The sequence below is a fragment of the Penaeus chinensis genome, chromosome 24 (assembly GCF_019202785.1).
Source record: "Penaeus chinensis breed Huanghai No. 1 chromosome 24, ASM1920278v2, whole genome shotgun sequence".
NCBI classification, from domain to species: Eukaryota; Metazoa; Arthropoda; class Malacostraca; order Decapoda; family Penaeidae; genus Penaeus; species Penaeus chinensis.
Window position 1 is genome coordinate 23,869,098 of NC_061842.1, and position 20,000 is coordinate 23,889,097.

The window sequence follows — 20,000 nt, forward strand, 5'->3', positions numbered from 1 at the left end:
AAATTAGCAAGATTAAAGGCAATACATGCAGTATAATACCCCACCCACATCCAGAAAGGGTAGTCACATCTCTCATCACTAAATGGTGTGAGGACTCTTCTCCTGATAATCTCCCATCCATACACAGGTACTCCCTTAAATTAGTCATAAAAATGAAATTTACTATCTGTCATTTTCTTAGGTGAGTCTGATACACCATTTACAAGGGAAGAACATGCAGCCAGATACAGGGAAAAAATCCTCTTTTTGATCTATTCAACTTAACCTACACGGCAGGCATCTTGTCTACCACTTGGAAACGAGCAACCATCATTCCCATCCCAAAACTAAGATGGCCTGATGAATATAGACCAATTTCTCGGACATCCTGCCTGTCTAAAACCTGTGAAAGAATCCTTCTTACTCTTCACTCCACCAGATCAAAGACCAGATCCATCCATCTGTCTTTGGTTTTCAAAAAGGGAGAGGAACACAAATGTGTCTAGTGCAGTACCTAAATGGAAGTAATGCACAGTCTTGTTACTTCATAGATTTGAATTGTGTATTTAATACTGCAATCCTCCATGAACTAACACTTTTAGGAATTAAGGGCAAGCTTCTGCTATGGATAAAGGATTATATATCTTTGAGAAGAGCAAAAGTGTGGTACCAAGGTGCCTACAGTGCTTATGGCGAATTAGAATTAAGCACTCCACAAGAGGGGAATATTGTCCACTACACTGTTTAATATAGTTATGCACTCATTATACAAGCTCAACACTGAGTTGGGAAATCTATACCGCATCACATTCTATGCTGATGGAATTCTTATTCAGGTAATTGATAGGGGGGATTATGTTCTACAGAAGTTCAGCAAAAAGTGTGCTTCACTTGGTCTCATAATCAACCCAATCAAAACTAAGCATATTTCCAGATCTTGTACATTACCTAACATTCCAAGGTTAGGTGGACAAACTATTGCAAGAACTGACACCCATTAATTTCTTGGTGTTAAGGTGACTGCTCCCCACCTGATGTCCCACAACTCTCGCTTTACCAAGGATAATGTTCAAAACATCAAAGAATGTTGCCTTGAGTGTTTAAGACCATTGCAATACATAGGTAACAGATATGTAGGTGCCTCCCTGAGCGTCCTAAGCTTGATATATATCTCCTTTGTTAAGTCCATGATTGACTATGCAAGCCCAATTCTTAGTATGCTGCCACCAAGTGCCCTCAAACCCCTTGAAGTTTTACAGAACAAGGCCATGAGAATTATACTTGGATGTCCAATGACTGCTAAAGTTCTCTTCATGAGGAAAGAGCTAGACCTCCCCTCTATTCACAGTCATGTTGCCTAAATTCCTGCACCTTCTACCCAGACTGTGAATCTCCAATATTCCATCAAATGAGATAAATTATAGTTATATAAATTATGCCTGACCTCAATACTCCAATCTCATACAGTCCAACTTAAAATGGAAAACCAAAACTGCTCATATTATGTATGGAACAGCAAACCTATTAACATTCCAGAAACAGTACTTACAGAACTCATATACATGCTCATATTGATAAGCTAATAGGGCCTAAATCCACGGCTTCAAGAACAGAAGTAAAAGCTCAATACTTGAAATATATAGATGGCATCCTACATCCCCTTACAATCTACTGTGATGCCTCTATAGATCCTCATGGCAGTAGGGACGGTGTTCTAATTCATGATATAGATCTTGAAGAAAGTGTGTTTATTTCCAACTGGATAAGCACAACTGATGTCGAGTCAGTGGCCAGATATCATGCCATTAAGAAAGGTAGTGAGCAGCAGCTCAGCCAAGGTGCTCTCCATTGGCTCACTGCATTTAATCCAGAAAATATGGTAATTAGAAATATCCTTCCCCAAATTTCTAAACTATCAGAACAGGGTATTCATATGTCACTATACTGGATACCCTCTCACATAGGAATATCATTATGTGACAAGGTGATCAGTTAGCCAGATTATTACTTTCCCATGAAGATCCATATTATGTATTACTGCTATCTCTCATTCAAATAAAAAAATTGTGTTATCAGCTGTCTTCGAGATTATGAGGGTCAGGTATGGACAACTGAAAAGATGAAAAATTGATGGTCATGGTACTATCTGGCATTACGAGAGTATTGCTTGAACATCAGATAGAGGCAAACCCTATAGAGTCTATCATGGACTGTCTTGGAGACACCAGATTACATTGACTAGGATACGCATAGGATATCAGTAAACTATACAATATGTACAGGATGCAGTTTTGGAGGCAAAACCAGTTTCATATCATCACTGCAAACTGCAAGGTGCCCAAGTTGCATAATCTTACCCATTATTTACTCTGTTGCTTAAAAACTGCATCCTATCAATCAAATAGTACTGTCCACAGATTAGCACTTGTTGATTATATTAATTTTAATAAAGACACTGTTCTTGTCTTTGTCATGATTAGTGATATAAGTAAGTTTTTTTTTTACCAGCCAGATGATATTTTAATACAGTGATAATAGCACAGCTCTTCAGTAATGTATATAACACTTATGTTTGACTGATAACCCTCTACACACATAAAAGCACAGCCTGTTTGGATAGATGCTTTGGTATCTTACTCTGGCTTTTTGCAAGGCTTGTACCCCCCCCCCCCACACACACACACATATATAAACATATAAACATATAAACATATACATTTATATCTACATCTACAGACTCATACACACACGTGCAAACACACACAAACACACATGAATACATACAGGCATGCATGCTTGCTGGCTTGCTTGCTTGGTCACTCACAGACTCACTCCAGTTATGGTGGTCAACATTACTGACCATTAGACACTAAGGATACAGGTCGCAGTGAGGTGTGACTGTTTTCTTCTTTGTTGTTATGTGACTTCTTTGAGCAAGCAGTTAGAATCTACACATATTCAGCTTGCCAAGTGGATTAAATAGCTTTGTGAAGCAATGCCATTCAACATACACTTCAGCTGCTAGGTGAGCAGCTAGGTTAGCTGAACGCACTCTTGGAGTATTAGGGACTTAACCTGAGAGGGGTGAGGTCATTTCATAAGCAATTACCAATACTTTCTATAATATCACTTGCAATGGAAAATAACAAGGGATCACGCATATTACAATTTGAATAACTGAAACAAGGAATAATGATTACAAGGTTGGATGGCTGTGTGAAACTGAAAAATAACCTAAAAAATATGATGCAAGAGTTGCTTGAAAAAGATGGAAATGTTGACTGAAAGCTTGATCTAAACTTGACAGTTTTTTAATAAATGTAAGAGTAGTAATTGCAGTTGCAATTAATTAAGTTCTAGAACCACAGACAATGTAAGTGCCTTTTCAGAAACAGATTTGCCAGAAGCAGGACCTGGTCATAAAGAAAAAGGTGGGCAAAAGCATCTCTTAATGTATCTGATTTTAGGATTATTAGTGTTCCAGGCAAAAGGGCAGCATTAAAGTTATCTAGCCCTGATATACACTTACACATTGACTGTATAAAAAAGATTCAGTGAAAAATAATGTATTACAAGCCAGTCCAAGGCAGCAACAATGTAAAAATAACTTTAAGCCAATGCGATAAAGATAATGCAGATGGCTCAGAGATTGTCAGAGAGTTAGAACATCTTAAGGGCCAATAAAAATTGTATTATTTAATGAATTTGAAATTGTAACACTAATGGTAACAAAATGTAAATGTATATGCATTAGTCATGGTGTGCTGCAGTTCAATATACAATTTTATTTTAGTTTATTTATGACCATCCCAAATGCCAAATTTTGCCCATGGAACACGAATTTGAGGCCCCTGGGTTAGTGCAACCTAATCTAAACTCTAGAAAATAATGTTGCAATGATTAGGTTGAAGTACAAGCACGTGATTTTTTTTTTCTTGATTTTTTTTATTGATATCATTGAATTCTCAAAGAGGGAAAGAAAGTTAGTTTATTTACAGTAGTGTAAAGCATGACAATTTTTTTTTTCTTCAATTATGTGATGTGTGGTTAAGTTGACTGAATAGATTTTCTGTTTGAAAAACTATTTTTCAAAAGAAAATTTAATAGTACTAGAGGATATGAAACTTGTTTTTTTTTTTTTTTTTTTAGCAATATATTTGTTTGAATTTCAAAATTGGTCAAATTAAAGCCACTTGAATAAGTGAATTTCTCAGTGGATTAAACTTGTAAGCACATATGCCTGACTGGAACTATTAGGACATGTTGTATTTTGACATTAGATGAGGACAAAAGTATTGCACTGTGAATTGTATGATTTGTAGTGAAAAAAAAACAAAACAAAAGAAAGTTAAACAAATAACTTTTAAAGTTTCTTTCACAAATATTTTGTAGACATGATTCAGTGTTGACATTTACAATATATGAATAAGTATTGGATTTACTAAGAATCCACAGGCAATGGTAAGTCTGTATCTCAAAAGATAAAAGAATGTAACTCATATTACAAGCACATGTTATGGCTCTGTGTATATATATTTGGCATGCCTTTGCTGTCTACTTAGTCTTTTTAAATAGTGAACAAAAACATGTTTACTGGATCCTACATAATCAAGAAAACCCAAATTTGAATTTGAGGCCCCTGGGTTAGTGCAACCTAATCTAAACTCTAGAAAATAATGTTGCAATGATTAGGTTGAAGTACAAGCATGTGATTTTTTTTCTTGATAGTACCATGACCATCAATTTTTCATCTTTTCAGTTGTCCATACCTGACCCTCATAATCTTGAAGACAGCTGATAACACATTTTTTTCATTTGAATGAGAGATAGCAGTAATACATAATATGGATCTTCATGGGAAAGTAATAATCTGGCTAATTGATCACCTTGTCACATAATGATATTCCTATGTGAGAGGGTATCCAGTATAGTGACACAAAAGCCCAAGCCTTGAATAGGTTTTTGTCCATCTGTACCTTTGGTCCTTGGACACAATTTTAGCCTGATTTGATGCTATTTCATAAAGAAAATTCCACATCATCATCATCAATATCAATCATCATCATCATCGTCAATATCAGTCATCAGTCAGTCATCATCATCAATCATCATCATCAATCATCATCATCAATCATCATCTTCAATCATCATCATCAATCATCATCAATCATCATCAATCATCATCAATCATCATCAATCATCATCAATCATCATCAATCATCATCATCATCATCATCATCATCATCATCATCATCTAATTATTTTTTACTCAAGATTTACTACTTTACAAATCCTGGATACTGTTTTCTTTTCACAAGAGAAAGAATATGTTCATTAGTCCAGTAACAGTTCCCTTAATGAATTGTCTTATAGATTATAGATATAGCATAGCCATTCCTAAAATAACCAATGGGCTCTTAAAGCTTGCTGCATTAATGGATTTGAAATAATCATTCATTCCTCTTATTTTTAATTTCCATTTTTTTTTTTCTCTAACCACCTGTTCACTTACATTATGCAGTTTCTTTTTAGACTATTTGTGATGATATAATAAAGCAATACCCTGCTTTAAGATAAAACATTTCAGTGTAGCTACACTCTAAATAGCTTTTGAGATTATTCAGCAATTTCATCAACAAACCCTTTTGATCTATGATAACCATTTCATATTTGGGTTGTTGCAGATGAAGACAAGAATTATCAACTTGAAAGCAAATGCAGCAGTGTGACGCACAGCTTCACATCTGGATGCAAACATGGTGACCCTCTTGGGTGATGTCCATTTTTGGACTTTACGTGATGACATCATCGTTAAGGATGCTGACATAGGAGCTTTTAGGTAAGTTTCAGATATGTCTTGATACTTTATAGATATTACTTTACAGTATTCAGTGTATGGGGCATTTGTTCATTGCTAGTTTTTACTTAATTCTTGCTGAAATTCTTTAGTATTAAAGATATTTTCATAGTATTTCAGCACTACTTGAATATATATTTCATTTTCATATTTGCTATTGCAGTACTAGCTATTTCAATGCTCTGAAAATCTATAAAGCATCTATAAAGGTTGGTATAAAAACCCACACTGTAAAACTAGATTTAATTGAAAAAGAGACTACAGTTTCGGAATCCACCTGGATTCCATCTTCAGGTCTGAGGAGGCAAGGAAGAGGAGGGGGTATTAAACAGAGAGAGGAAAGGCAACGCGGAGACACGGGGCAGGTGAGGACAAACGAACGGAAACGAAGGGAGGTCAGGTCAGGTCGTGAGGGTTGGGCAGACTGTGTGAAGGGTGGCCAGCATACGGGAGAAGGCGAAGGATGTGGGAAGCGAGGAGGCTGTCAGCAGGAGAAAAGCCGCTGTTCAGGTTGAAATTGGGAAGCAGCTTAATTAGGGAAAATTCCACCAGTCTGCGGGCGTGGACGTCAGCGGAAGGAAAGATAATTCGCGCTGCTGACCAGTCCATCAGATGGCCTGTATCCCACTGATGGCAGAAGAGAGCGTTGTTGTTGTGCCCCCTGGAAACATCGTACTTATGTTGAGACAGGCGCTTAGTGAGAATGGCGCCCGTGTCTCCGCGTTGCCTTTCCTCTCTCTGTTTTATACCCCCTCCTCTTCCTTGCCTCCACAGACCTGAAGATGGAATCCAGGTGGATTCCGAAACTGTAGTCTCTTTTTCATTTAAATCTAGTTTTACAGTGTGGGTTTTTATACCATAGTATCAACACGGTAGTGTGTTTTCTCCTTTCATCTATAAAGGTTATGGAATATTTTAGAAGAATTGTATTTTTATAATATTATTATGCTTTACTAGCATAGTTATAAGAGCTTGATTCTGGATTTTTTGTATTACTTTTGTTTACACATAGATGGCTTTACAAAGGCTTAGTTACCCAGGGGTTGATTGCAAGGCTTACCTAATCTAAACTGTTTATCCTATTTCTTGGGTTTTCTGGGGGAAAATATTTTTATTTCCATTACAGTCAATATCATAATCATTATTATTGTTTTCATCATTATCATTATTATTATATTATTAGATAAAGATAATAGTAATAAAAACTAATTCACTGGCACTGGATACATTCGCCAGCATTTTTATTATTATTATTATTATTATTATTATTATTATTATTATAGATTTTCAAAGATTCTTTCTAAGAATTCTAAAAATTCAAGGAATGGGGTAATGGGTGTTTTGATCTATCTGTTTAAACTAATCTAATAAAACAGTATTTAGTTGTAAATCACTTGGAAACTCAAGGCTACACCTGTAAAAAAAAAAATACTTCCACTTCTGTCAGGAGAAACTGAGTCAGTCTAAAATAATTCAAAACTACACATTTCTATTAAACTGATTTTGATATTTCCCATCTCTTAAAGATACCAGGACAAAAATACTGTGTGTAAGGAGCGTATTTACTATGAGGACAAACGACACTATTTGGAAGCTAGGGGTGTTATGGTCACCCCGAAAAACAATCGGCCCAGCAAGCTTCGAGAGGCACTACGTGAATTAGAGGTTTGTATTGACATAAATTTTTGTTTTGTATGTAGATTTATATCTAAGACTCTGTGTTGTTTTCATGCTCTATACTATACTTTATTTAATAAGATTCCATACTTAGTTTAGAGCAATTCTCCAATATATGTTGTATGCACTTAAAAGATTTGATGCAGATCTCAAATGTATATTGTGTTAAAAAACATTATTCTCATATATATATATTTGATAGAAAGTACTGTCTTCAAAGGATATTTTCCAGTTGATGTAAAAAAATTAGATCTGATAGATTTGTGTATGTAGCTTTTGATGCAGTAATTACCTAAATGCTGCCTATAAAGCCTTCAATATTACTGCAGATATTAGTTCCATCAATGAAGTTAGTGATGATAGTCTTGTGATTTTTAGTTATTTCAGTGAAATCATAAATAGACATCTACTATACTCAGAATAAGGAAAACACTCTAAGTTACCTTCCTGGGAATATTACTTTTCTATCCACTGTAGAAAAGAAGCCACATTAATACCTGAAAGCTCATATTGCTTCATCGCCCAAAACTCAATTTCTACCAATTTTGCCCATGAAGATTTCTCTTAAGTGCCTGAAAAAGAGGCTGCTTAACTAAATGAAAGTTACTAAATATGTTCCTTGATCACATAGCTCCTCCTTTTATGTATTCAACGATAAAGGATATATGTTGCCTATTTTCACTTGATACAGCTTGAATCCATATCATATATGAGAGGGTTGCTAAATTAATGAATTTACCAACTATTAAGAGCTTCCAATAAAACAAGTCTTTCTTCCTTCATAGGAATTGTTATCAAAAGAACGAGTCATATGGGAAGGCTGGCAAACACATGTCTACCAATTGATATTTGCCTCAGGTATTATTTCAACACTGACAGTGAGTCTGAACACAGGAGACCTTACCAGAATAACATTTGACAAGTTCTTGGTTGGGAAGCTCCTTTCAGAACATCTTGCTGATGGTAAGATTCAGCAGTTTTTCTGTATTTTTTTTTCAACTAAATCTTTTTTATGTTACATGATTTTGAATAGCTTACAATAACCTTCAGGTCACCATTGTCACCAGTACACCTGTATTTTCTGAATTCTTCTGTCTGTTAAATTTAAAGATTATGTTGAACCTGATGTAATGTGCAGATATTGAATAAATGAAAAGAGAAAATTAGATGAGTAACTTTGTTATGGTGGATGCTTGCAAATTGGGCATATCCTGCCTAGTTCACAATCTAAATCGCTAAGTAGAATTGAAGCAAGTTTCTTAAAGTATTCAAGGATTACTTCTATGATTCTTATTAGTGTATTACACCAGGAGAGCTAATAAAAAAAAAAATGAGCAGTACTTTTTAGATTAATATACCTGATATCATGATGAGAAGTTGGTGTTTTTAAATTAATATACCTGATATCTTGATGAGAAATTGATATGTGAAATAGCTATGATAGCCAGGATTTTTTTTTTCCAGTTGTGATAACAAGACAGCATATGATATTTTCCTACAATGAATGCAGACTGACAGTTGTGCACTTAACTCGTCCACCACCAGAAGGTCATATCCTTGAGCGCCTTACTGCCACAGATCCCAAGATTTATACCTGTGAAGTTGCTGGACCATCTGGTAGAAGATTTGAGAGGAAGCTGTCAGCAAATCTGTCAGGGGATATGGTATTGTTTGATGCTCATTGTGAATATATCAAGCAACGAACACGTATAGTCAGGGATTTCAAGATTTGACCACAATTTTATATTCTAATGCCAAACAATAGCTAAGTTTGCTGAATTTTAGACCAAATGTACAAAACTATTTTTTTTCAGTCACCTTGACATAGCAAGTAACCACTATTATATTACATCTTGTTCCATCACTTATTAATCTAAATCCTTTTTCGTTATCAAGCATTCATCTCTGCTAAATTAACATTTCAAACAATGCCAATAAGCCCACCAATAGACAGTTGCCAACAAAATTGGTAAGGAGATCCACATTTTAATGATGATATGGAGGCTGTTATTTAAATTTTGTAAAATAAAATAAGTGCCATCTTTTAACCCATTTGGATATTGTTGCTTATGTGAACGGCCGTTCCGATGGGTGCATGGCTTGTAAGCTGGGCACATGCGAACACTCATATATGGTGACAAGACTCTATGTCCCCTCTTTGCAATGTTATTTTCTCTTTATTTTAGCTTTTTTGCTATTTTCCTATGTCCATATTTGTCATTTGATTTGCTTTATCCAGATGGTAATAGGCTTTTCCTGACACAGACTCCATATCATCCCTCTAGGTAGTCAATAACTCAGTGCAAGAATGATAACAATAAGTAACAGTTCGTTATTTTTTTCATTTTTTTCATTTTTTCGTAGTATTCAATTTTCTGTAATACAACCTCTGTTGCTAGTCATAACGGCCATGAGCATGGAAGTAGTGTCATCCCTGGAGCTGGTGCTCTTCCAGTCAAGGCTCATGAACATTACATTCCATACTCATTTATTGATGGAAATAATGCAAAAGCCCCTTTCTAAATGCCAAATGAGTCTAATCACCCACCAAAAGGATTATGCACTTGTAGTGAGTCTTTCTCATCACCCCAGCCTTCAGCCAAAATGCTCATGACAGCAAGTTTGCATTAGCCAGATTTCTCAGAATGGCATGTTCATGTTCATGCAATCACAATTTTTTCATGACGTGATGGTCAAGTCATCTGGATCATAGGGGTTAATAACATTTCTGCCATCAAAGAGTTAAGGTGGGAGATGGCTTGTGGCACACCAAAACAGTATAATGCATTCATGAACTTCACTTTGCTTAAGGGGACTCTCCCAAATGGGGGGGGTGGGGGTAAGGGTCAAATTGAGTTAGCTAGCCATTTTGTACGTACTAGAATGAAGAATCTACTATAGGATTGTTTGAGCCAAAACCAGTTTATTTCTTGGGAGGTGCAAGGGCATAAGCGCCAGTAGGTAAACTTCGGACACAGGTAATTAGAGCCAGGTACACCTGTATGGTGTATGGACTTCTGTTTGTTGCAATCTTGCAAATGGCATTTGTATTTAGATATGAGTTTGTGAATGTCCAAAGAACACTTTAATACCAAAATCAGAAAAAATGAAAATCACAATTATTTATGAAGAATAAGTGCCATCTTGATTTTTTTCCTCGAAAATGTGATTTTGTGCACATTTATACATGAAATATGCATTCCATTGAGACTCCCTGGTATATATGCTATAGTTTATGTAAGGGTCTATATGTGTACTGAGTAAAAAGCACTAATGTTTAAAAATAATAGTATAACTAATGATAATATTTAGGTTTGTAATAGCTCGACTGGTCTGTACCATCCACCATCGGCAAATTTGTTTTGATTTGGAATTTGTCGTTTCTGTTATAAAGAGTACTTCAGTATGAAATATTGATTATTTTATGTTGAAGATGATAGTACCTAATGATACCCACTCTAAAATGAAAACTATATGGAATTCATACAGCTAATGCACCCTTTTCATGCGTTTTCAGTAAAAAATGCAACCTGAGGACCCTATAGTAGGTACCTTAAATACAGAAAATACCAACCCCACCCAGGTGTCTGATCATTTTGTTCACTTATTTGCAAAGATAATGCACTCAAATGACTGAATGCCAACATTGCAGTAGTTTTCCATCCCCAATGCGCATTTATTTTACAAATATCAATAAAAAAACAATTTTATCTGGGGGAACTAATATTTTTTCTATATGCAAAAAATGCATTTACTCCTATTGAATCAGGATGATTAAAATGGTTAATCTTATGTGCTTGTTTACATACATATCATCCTTCTCAAAAATTAAAACCACCCAGTGACCAGGAAACCCCTCCCCCATCCCTTTAGGAGTGCCGGAAAAATTCAATGACCTTGGAAATGCTTCCATAATTCTCAAATTTGATCCGATATGTTGTATTCAAGTTAGAATCATGATCAAATAATATTTCTTCACAATAGGATTTTCAAAAAAAAAACTATTAGTAATTTCTGGTTTAGATTAGTTGTCTTTATGATTTAATGCATTTATTAAATGTTTCAGAATCTCTACTTTCATAAAAAAAAAAAAATTAAAAAATAAATAAAGGAAAACAAAAATGATATGTATACAAAGTATGTTCCCTAATAAACACAATAACCCAGATTAACTTTCGTAATAATCTTGTCTCAAAGTACACAATTTTTTTTTTTTTTTTTCAATATATAATATTAATTTTAGCAAAGAAAACAAAGACTTGTCACTATAGTTCACCATGGCAGACAGTCCGGATAAAAGTAAATGAAAAAAATTGGAGCATGATAGGACCTTCCTGTAGAGTTGATGAAAACGAGGAATATTTTTTCAGGCACTTCAGGGATAAATTTAACCAATGGGATGGTCCGGATAAAAGTAAATGAAAAAAATTGGAGCATGATAGGACCTTCCTGTAGAGTTGATGAAAACGAGGAATATTTTTTCAGGCACTTCAGGGATAAATTTAACCAATGGGATGGTCCGGTGCAGCCCCCCCCCCCCCCAATAAAAAATCTTTTTACTTTTTGGGGTGCCAAAACATTCAAAAGAAATCAGCTATATATCTACAATTGTTTTTTTTTTTTTTTTTTTTAATGATGAAATGAGTGGAGCAAGTTAGGCTTTTCTCAGGACGGTACCCTTAACACACGTCAGAAGAGTAGCATACTTCAAGTTAGCTTCCCTAGAATCAAGAGATGGCAGGAGATATGCCACAAAATATTTTATCTTTATTAGTTTATTCTACTGTAAATATGTATAAAAAATAAAAGATGTAAAGTGATAAATACAGTATATTTTCAGTCTTTATTGAATTTTTCTCAGGTCAAGGTGGTGGTCAGAAACTTGATCTAATATTTAGTTTCTAATATTTAGTTTCTACTATGTCCAAACCATTAACTCAGAGTAACAAGGGTTGCAGTGGCACCACAGCTATGGTTGCAAATTCTTTCATTAAGAAAACTAACTTGGAGCTACCATTATTTAGTGATGACTATAATAATTATGATGATAATCTGCCTTAGCAGCTGTACTTTATTCTCAGACAGATTTCATGGTTGTAAAAATAAGTGATGACTGAAAACTGGTATAATAATTTTTAGTTATCCAACTCTTGTACAGGCTCAGACCTTCACTAAGGTCTAGGACTGTTCTTTGCAATGTTGTCTATGATTTTTGCTGTTGTCACATCTCAAAGTAATTCTGGTAATATAACAAACATTTACATCATTTTAGACTATAAAGATAATTAATTGCAGTAATATATTAAAACTTCATGCTTCAATACTTATTACTTCTGTATTGACCATAGTATTACACATTTTATATATTTAACTGCAATTTAGCCAACCATAGATTTGTTTTTCTTGCATCAGGCACATGGCACTATTTGTATTCAAATATTACATTTTTTTAAATATATAGGTAAATGGATCAATTAATGGTTGACATTAACTCAGAATGGGGCTATTTGTCATTGCTGATGTGGGATTATCTTCACCTGTCATTTACTTGGCAAATTTGTCTATGACTCCCCACGAAAATGTCTGACAGCCAGCTTTTGTCATTGACTTGGCCAAAGTTTTAAGACAGGTGTGGAAGTTGCCACCCAGCCAAACACTGTCGCTCCACATCCTGCTGCCTTCCATTCAAATTATTCTGCTCAGTCATGCATGTGTGCCAATTGTGGTGGCTCCCATAATGTATTTTATAGGAGATGCCCTGCCTTACAAGCTTGAATCTGAGATAGCAGTTCTCAGATCCAAACTAGGCTTCACTCTTTGTGAAGTAAGACGAAGCTCACCGTCAAGGATTTTTTGTTTCTACCTATTCCAAAATTGTACTTCACTCCATTCCCCTCCCATCTTCTCAAGATGTCTCAGCATCTCCCCCAGTATCTCTTCCCTCTACCCTGAACCATCCTATATCTACTCCCTTCCTCCTCAAGAATACTTTTCCATTCTAAATCCAGATACTCCAATATCTACTACTTCTCCAATGCCTACCCCTCCTCCTCCTCACTCTACCTGTTATACCTTTCCTGACATTCTTCCTAACACTTACCACCTTACCCTGTTCCCTTATCTCATAATCTGGATTCTTCTCCTAATTCTCCAACTATCATTTTACTTGTATTACATGATTGTTTCATAATGGGTCTTTTGTAGTTTTCCTCATATACTGTTACCCTCCCTCTCTCAAACACATTCTCCATTTCATCTAATTGCTTAACCCCTTCCCCTGTTACAAATCTCTATTGTACTCCATTTACTTCCCCCTCTATACACTTGTTGCTACCATTCTATCCTAAAGTGCTCTACAACCTTTGACAACTAACACATCTTATCCTGATCATTAATTAATTTCTCTCCTTTTTGCCACAATACTTTACCATAGTGCTATATGACCTTTGATGTCTAGCACATTTATTTCTTCAAACCATTAACTATTATAATAATAGATTACCAAAATAGGGTCTATAACCATTTAAATGTTTGTTGTTATTAACCCAATGCCGACATGCCATGCACACTGTGAGTTTACTTTATTAGTTGTTTTTACACATAGATGGCTACACTAGGTACTAAGTCACCAATGAGCCAATTACTAGTACTGCCTGTCTCGCCCATTTACCCTTTTCCTTGATTTACAAAAATATTTTACGTTAACTTATTTTGCTGTTACTAATGTTTATAACATTATAGAAATTATGATGTTTATAATAAAAATAACACCATCAATATTCATTAGTTAAAAATATTTTTCTCCCGCTAATTCAAGGAAAGGTGAAATTTGGTAAGGTCACAAGGTCTACTAATTGATTTTGTGGCTAAGCACTAGCAGAGCCATCTATGTGCCGAGACATTTCACAAAAAAAAAAAAAAAAAAGGAACACAGCATTTTCCCTGGCAGCATGTGGTTAGCAGCATTAACTTTGAAATGTGGTAACGGCACAAATCATAGACAAGGAACAGTCATAGACCTTTTGTGAATACTGTCTCAGATTTAGAACAATAGCTCCCCTTGTCATTTTATATATGCCCCACAGGCACAGTCACAGTTGTGTAAAGGAACATTTGTATTAACAAAAATAATTGCAACATTAGAGGTTCTTGTATTGTGCACAATAAATCTTGTGAGATGTTATCAGCTTATGGATTAGATGTCAAGCGATGATGCGTAGTGTGATAATGAAAGGTGGCGTGGCCTCCCATATGTCAAAACTAAACAGTCTAGAGGCATTTTGATGCTTGAACTCAAAACATAGGGATACCTTGCATAGCTACAAAAGCTGTAATGTCATATCAGGCATGATGTTTAGGCTTCAGCAGCTAATACTCACTGTGTTCATTTATTTATTTATTTGCAAAAGTACCTGTTTCACATGTATGTGTATGTATATATATATATATATATATATAGAGAGAGAGAGAGAGAGAGAGAGAGAGAGAGAGAGAGAGAGAGAGAGAGAGAGAGAGAGAGAGAGAGAGAGGGAGAGAGTGAGAGAGAGAGAAATTTAGTTATGACTACAGGCTTCAAGGGTAGCTTATAGCATGGAGCTACCCTTAAATTTGAACCACTACTTGTTAAAATTTTCAAGAGTGAAAGAGACTGAAATTTAAAAACAAAAAATATTTTTCATGGTTTCCTCTTTCTGTTTGATTTTTTTTTTTTCTTTTCTTTCTCTCTTTCTTTCTTTATTTTTTCTTTCATTCTGTCCTTTTTTTCCTATGCTTTTTAGATAGAGAGTATTAGTTGTTTGGCATTCAAGTGCAGAGTAATCAACTGTCATATAAAGATTAAAAGTTATTTTTTATTCTTGCAAAATAACACTTTACTAACAAGATAAAATTCCTTCAGTTGGTGGTATGGTGGCAGACAAGTGAAGATGAGGTATATCCCTGGAGTCCTTTGGCTAAAGATCGAGACCGGGCCAACATTTTGGTATATTCTCTTCATAGTACAAGTCTGGACCTGGTCTGCTATTGTCGCACAGAGATGGCCCCCCTAAGTGTATCATTCAGCAGGGTTCAACCTAATGTACTTCTAACAGTAGAGCAAAGCTTTGGAAAGAAGGGGGGTGTCACTGTCCTCAGCTGTGTTTATGAGGTTGGTATTGGAAATGTATGTAAGTGTAGAGTTAACATGATTAAAATTGTGATTTAAAAGTATGATTCAAAGTAATCCCCTTTTTTATTAGTAATTTTAATAATGTATTTTGTTTAAAACATAACTAGAATTAAGATTGATTATGCTCCTTTTGCGCATTTTATAGATTTAAAAAACTCACTTTAGACTCATCCAATATGCTTAAATTATTTTCAAGTCTGACAACAAATTATGATGATTTCAATGTAAAAGGGGAACTAAGGATGATAATGTTAGTAAAAACAGTAATTACAGAAATAACCATCAAGATCAGATTACAAAAAGTAGGTGTAGATTCTAGAACCATAAATGACAATATTTTCCACTCTATGCTTTATTTTAGTCATTATTGCATGGCACTTGCACTTGAATCCTAAAAGGTATTAAAAAGATGTTAAAAATTACTAAATATAAAGAAAAAATCATTTAAAAATATGTAATAGAAGATAATGTTTTTCTTTCATCCCTTTATATAGTTGGTATTTAAACATACAGAAGTATATTCTTATGTATTACCTGAAGCTATCTATAGAATAGTGTTTCTGTATTGGCTTTTACTATTTTTTTTACAGTCTCTTAAAGGAGAAAGAAAGGAAGTTGAGAAAAATTCATTATCATTAATAGCCAACCACAGCCTTTTATTCCCACCACATATTATTTCTTAATCAGACCATCAGTTTATAGGGATGGGTCAGATATTTTTCCCAGTCTCGTAGCATGCATGTTATAGAGAGACATTTGGATTAAAAACATTCCATTTCTGATTACAGGTGGAAAGAGGAGCTCTTCATCGAATCACAGTCACCACTATCCCTCTAGAAGCCCCGTTGATGGCCCATTCACACAATCCCACGGAAGATCGTTTGTTATTAGCATGCAATAATGGTGTTTTGGCTCTTCATTGTGACTCACGAGGAATGACTCATGTTACAAAAGCTGGACTTATCCCTTGCAACATAGCCTGGCTGGATTCAGGCAATATTGTGGTGGTAAGCAATGAACGAGGACAGATCCAGTGTTTTGATTTAGCATTGTCCTTGATTAGAATGCAGCTGGTCATGGAGGACAGTAATCCCCAGAGAATATTGGACTTCTCAGAACATTTCTGCCACCAGCAGTCACTTCTGAGACTTGCTTGGGCTCCAACAAAAATAGAGGAAGAAACAAGTCAGCATAATATTCCCCATCTTCTCCTCCTCCACTATATACGTGGACCTTTAGCATGCCTACGTGTGGATGTGAGTGCTATGTATAAGGGTGGTTTAACTGCAGTAGCACTTGTGGCTCAGTACATAAAACATCGACAGTTGGATGAGGCTGTGAATCTCTTGGTTTCACTAAACTGGGATCAGGAAGGACCAGTAGCTATAAGATGCTTGACTGCCATTGCAAACCATCTGTTACGGCTCCCTCTAACACACCAGAGAGAGACCCAGATAGAAGGAGCACTTGGCAGTTTCCATGTACCTGTTCAACCTTTGAGCCAGGCAGTTGAGGAGGAGTTTGGCCCAGCTGTCAGAGCTCTAACTAGGCGATTTTTCTTCCGTGTCCTAAGGTTAGTCTAGATGGGGACTGAACCCCAGAGCTATTTATCAGTCTTTAGACCATTTTATACAGTGCAATTTATCTGAATAACATATACTCATGTTTCACAACTCAGTAAACATAAGTTTATTAAGACCTTATTTCAGTGTATTCTCCTTAGGGTCTGTTCACATGAGTACCTATTGTACTAGATTTAACATACATCTCATAAAAGATTTCCTTGTGACATTTAATAAATTCATCTAATTAGAGCATATTGGTTATCTTTAGCTTGTTGTTTACAACCTCATTTTAATTTATTAAACATTTTCAAGCACATCACACTAAAGTACAGCAACTGTTCTCTCAGATGTAACTATATAATACCTATTCAAGGTAAATTAGCACTGATCAAATACAAGGTACTTGGGCACAGACAGTATTAGTAAATAACCCTAACCTGAAAGGGTTAAATGTTTATATATATAAATATATATATATATATATATATATATATATATATATATGTATAAGTATAGAATTAGAGAAACTAATTTATACAAATAACTTTGACATACTACATTCACTACAATTTGAAATCTGTTTAACCCATTCATTATGGGTCAAATTTTGGTTAAAGTTTGATGAGGCTGGTGTGCCTAGATAATTGTCCAGTTCACAGCCAAGCTTCCAGGTCATCATCTTGGCCTGGAGGAAATAGACTCATGGCATGATTAGGTATCCTAATAGGCGTCTATAGGCGTCATAACAATACGCTTGAAATGTGCCGTGCAGCTGCCCGCCGCGGCGGCGCGCCAAAACGCTCTGAGGCAATGATTCGGCTTGATGTACCGAATTCACGCGCTCAAAGTCGGCGCGTTGTTGTGGTTCGCCAGAGCGTAGATTTTTTTTTAGTTTTCTACACCCGTCGCCAATGGGTTAAGAGGGTTTAACCCAATGCTGACAGGTATCTGAAATCTCTCAGACTCATAAACTCTTGGTGATTTCTGGCAAAGTCCAGCCACCAGGCATGTGAGTCCACTACATATAGCAGAACTTCCTGCTTCCTATACATGCGTCACCGAGTGTATAGCCGTACCCGGGGTTTGTTATGATGGCCCAACACATAACCCATCTGTAAAGGGTTAAGGGGATTATCGTCCCTGAGAAAATGCAGATTTTCACTTTTTTGTTGAAAAATAGAAAATGGTCTTACAGATTTTAATGAATTTTGGTAGGATGAAAGAGTACTTTATTACGCATTTTTATACTGAATTTTATTTATTTAGACCGAAGGGAATTGTAAGCACTACGAAAAATCGTTTTTTTAAGTTAGGTTAACTCTAGGAAGCCTTCTCACGTCCCAGAGTTATCATTTAATTTTCTATATTACTTTTGCTGAGAAAACCTCTAGGTCATATAAACAAAACAACGTATTCCAATTTGGAAATTCATTAATTTGTTTCAAAATTATCGCATGTTACATAACTGCAAAAAAAAGAGAGAGAAAAAAAAGGTTAAAAATTTGTTAAAATCACAAAATACAATATAATATAGCACTGAAGTCATCCTGCGCCATAAAATAACGTTGTAATATCACATCCACGTACTTCTAAACTTGTTTTTCTGCCGTCAGGATCCCTCTATTCCTCATATTACCCTCCACCTCTGTTGTCCTATTTTCTTCCCCCCCCCCCCCCCCCCAACTGAAAATGGGAGGTAGGGAAGATAAGGGGGGGTGTGGGGTAAATATAAATATGCTCTTACATAATCACCCATAAGCAAACTTTCAACTGCTATGAGGAAAAATCCTCAACTCAGTTGAAATATCCCTTCGGAGAGTATCATGGGCTACCAACCCACTGTGAAATTCGCTGATCAGCGAAATAGTTGTTCAGGGTTCGGCCCTCAATTGACCACCTAATATTTCTTCGCGGGAGTTCATATTCACGGGGGTAATTCTATAGTAGTATACGAATCTGAAACAGGGCATAACTCATTTTCAACCCCCCCCCCCCCCCCAGGGAGGGACGGTCACCTTAAGTAGGTGACATATGGAAACACAAGATTAAGTAATACTATTAAGTATTAAGTATATTAACCCCTTGATTATAGGTGAAGAAAATTTAAAAAAAACTCTACACTTCGGAGATCAATGGCAATGCGCCGACTTTGAGCATGGGAGTTCGGTACATCAAGCTGAATCACCAGCTTGTAGCGCTTTGGCACACAGTTGTGGCGTACAGCCACACGCCACAGATTGAGCGGTTTGTTTTGACGCCTTGTGGCGTGACCTGTCGGGAAAGGGTTAAGTAATAATATTGTTAAAATTAGTCCTAATTACTCATAATGTTCAAATGTATATGTATATAAAACCAAAAATCATGCATTTGCAAAGAGGCTCTTTGGGCTAATTTATGCAGACCATAAGACACTACAAGAACCACCCCAGCACAAGACTCTAATGCACTCTAATGCATATCCTTCCTCACCCAACTTTACCAAAATTTTGTTTATATTTTTTATGAAGATATATGGAGCTTTCTCATAAGTAGTGTTGCAAGGTGTTTCATCTTTGTTTGTTTTTGTTGCATTAATAAGTTATTTATACTGATTTAAGATTATTAGAAGAATAGTTACTTTCGGTGGCATGTATGTAGTGGATTGGCATGACAAGATTCCTCTCTGCCATGCCCACTGTGAGTTTACTTTATTATATTAATTGTTTTTATACATAGATGGCTACACTTGTACCTAGTCACCAGTGACCCAGTACTG

At 35.6% G+C, this 20,000-nt stretch overlaps 1 protein-coding gene across 3 annotated transcripts in view; it reads left to right on the plus strand.

Annotated features, from left to right (window-relative positions):
• Positions 1-20,000, plus strand: part of LOC125038109 (WD repeat-containing and planar cell polarity effector protein fritz homolog) — a 41,026-nt gene that overhangs the window by 1,683 nt on the left and 19,343 nt on the right. For all 3 annotated transcript variants that reach the window (XM_047631399.1, XM_047631398.1, XM_047631401.1), the window contains exons 2-7: positions 5,664-5,818; positions 7,363-7,501; positions 8,299-8,476; positions 8,978-9,177; positions 15,411-15,659; positions 16,469-17,253. In XM_047631399.1, the coding sequence (XP_047487355.1) occupies positions 5,736-5,818; positions 7,363-7,501; positions 8,299-8,476; positions 8,978-9,177; positions 15,411-15,659; positions 16,469-17,253 (1,634 nt within the window). In that variant the 5' untranslated portion in view covers positions 5,664-5,735. The remainder of the gene's footprint in view (positions 1-5,663; positions 5,819-7,362; positions 7,502-8,298; positions 8,477-8,977; positions 9,178-15,410; positions 15,660-16,468; positions 17,254-20,000) is intronic.